The sequence below is a fragment of the Oryzias melastigma genome, linkage group LG24, assembly GCF_002922805.2.
Source record: "Oryzias melastigma strain HK-1 linkage group LG24, ASM292280v2, whole genome shotgun sequence".
In the NCBI taxonomy this organism is placed as follows: Eukaryota; Metazoa; Chordata; class Actinopteri; order Beloniformes; family Adrianichthyidae; genus Oryzias; species Oryzias melastigma.
In genome coordinates this window covers 14,378,217-14,379,805 of record NC_050535.1, presented here as the reverse complement: position 1 = coordinate 14,379,805, position 1,589 = coordinate 14,378,217, and the positions used below count along the sequence as shown (strand labels likewise).

General features: G+C 37.8%; 1 protein-coding gene across 1 annotated transcript in view; it reads right to left on the bottom strand.

The window, feature by feature from the left end:
- scml4 (Scm polycomb group protein like 4) overlaps positions 1-1,589 on the bottom strand; it is a gene marked incomplete in the record, with an annotated part of 7,369 nt that overhangs the window by 2,065 nt on the left and 3,715 nt on the right. Inside the window, 2 exon segments of the mRNA XM_024291514.2 lie at positions 275-472; positions 1,543-1,582. Coding sequence (XP_024147282.1) covers positions 275-472; positions 1,543-1,582 — 238 coding nt within the window.

Sequence of the window (1,589 nt, the reverse complement as noted above, 5' to 3'; positions counted from 1 at the left end):
AACTATGTCCTAGAAAACGATACATCATTTTTGATTTTAGCTAAAAACAGCATAATCATGAATAAAAGACTACTGGGTTTTAGACAACTGTGGTGAAGCCCTCTGTAACCATGACTGTTGTGTTCTGAGTCACAGATCCCCATAATATAAGCCAAATTTCTACTCCTTTCATTATTCAGATGCAATATTGTGAGGAAGTACTTTATAAATAAAGTTTTGATTTAGATTCTTATCAACTTACATGTTTATTTTTGCAGTAAAAAAGAAAACTCACCGTTCCTATTTCCGTCCTGAAAACTAGCCGGGCTCGACGCTTGTCTGCGCACACCCAGTGAAGGACGGTAACCATAGGGACGCTTAGTTTGGTACTGGGATGTCATAACCTTGAAGGCGGAGTCGCTGGGATCGACCGCGTAGCGCTTAGAGTCTGCAAGGGGGTCACACGTGAACTCATCAGGCACCGCAGTCTCTGCTGAGGAAGGAAGAAAAGAGGGTGGCATCAATCATCCTTAGAGACAATCGTTTATCTCTCATCATTATATAGGCTGATGTGCACATCTTTCTTTAACTGAAATGCATAGAATCTTGAACACAAAGTGATTTTTCCACATTTTACCACAACTTGATTTACAACTCAACCACCATTTGAGCATCTGGTGGGAAAAATGAACACTTTTCGTTAGTTTCCTTAGCCTTAACTACTCAATGGATTTGTCTGGTGATAGATTTTAAGATATAAAACCATTAAACGGTTGCGTTTAATACATCTGCACATCACCAAAAATGTTAAATGTAATTTCTGTTTTCAGTATTTAGGTAAATAGACACACAGAGCACATGGTGTTTGTTGCAGCTGTATGCATGCAGTTGTGCCTCTTTACAGCTAATTATTTAAAAAAAAATAATGCATCCCTTCGCCCAACTAGGATAGGTTCCAGCAACTCAGTGACCTCGAAAAGGATATAAAGAAAATGGATGGATAAACTAAACATGGAAAATATATTAAAAATAAAAATAAAACAGCATTAAAATATACAAAAGAAAATAAAGTTTCACAATACTTCCAGCGATTTAAAACCAGCCTGTTTGCACCACAGGAAGCTCACCATTTTTGTGCACATGCACACAAATCAAAGTCTTTCATCGTTTAAGTTCTGTTCTGTTTCTCCCTTTAAAGCTCATTGAAGGCATGCTTTGGAATTCAAAGATAAGTCAAGGAAAATATGTAAAAAAAAAAAAAAAAAAAAAAACTAATGGTTGTTTATGGCGTGCACTCAGACTAAATCCTCATTTTCACTCGATTTATTTTTGATGCCTGTAACTGCATCGCCACCGTTTGAAGTTACAAACCTGTGAAGATCAAAGACGACAGATATCACTCTCGTGAAGACGGATTTCTGCTTCAAAAGCTGAGTGATTATTGAGTTTACCGGCTACCTGGTAAAAAACACAAATCTCCCTTTTTAGGGAGTTTAAATCTGCTTCTTTATCTCCTGTCTCCTCCTTTCTTGCTTTATATTTCCTATATTTTGAGGGTTTCACCTGCAAGGGCCTGTGGTGCAGCAGAGTGAGGGATGATAGCGGCATCA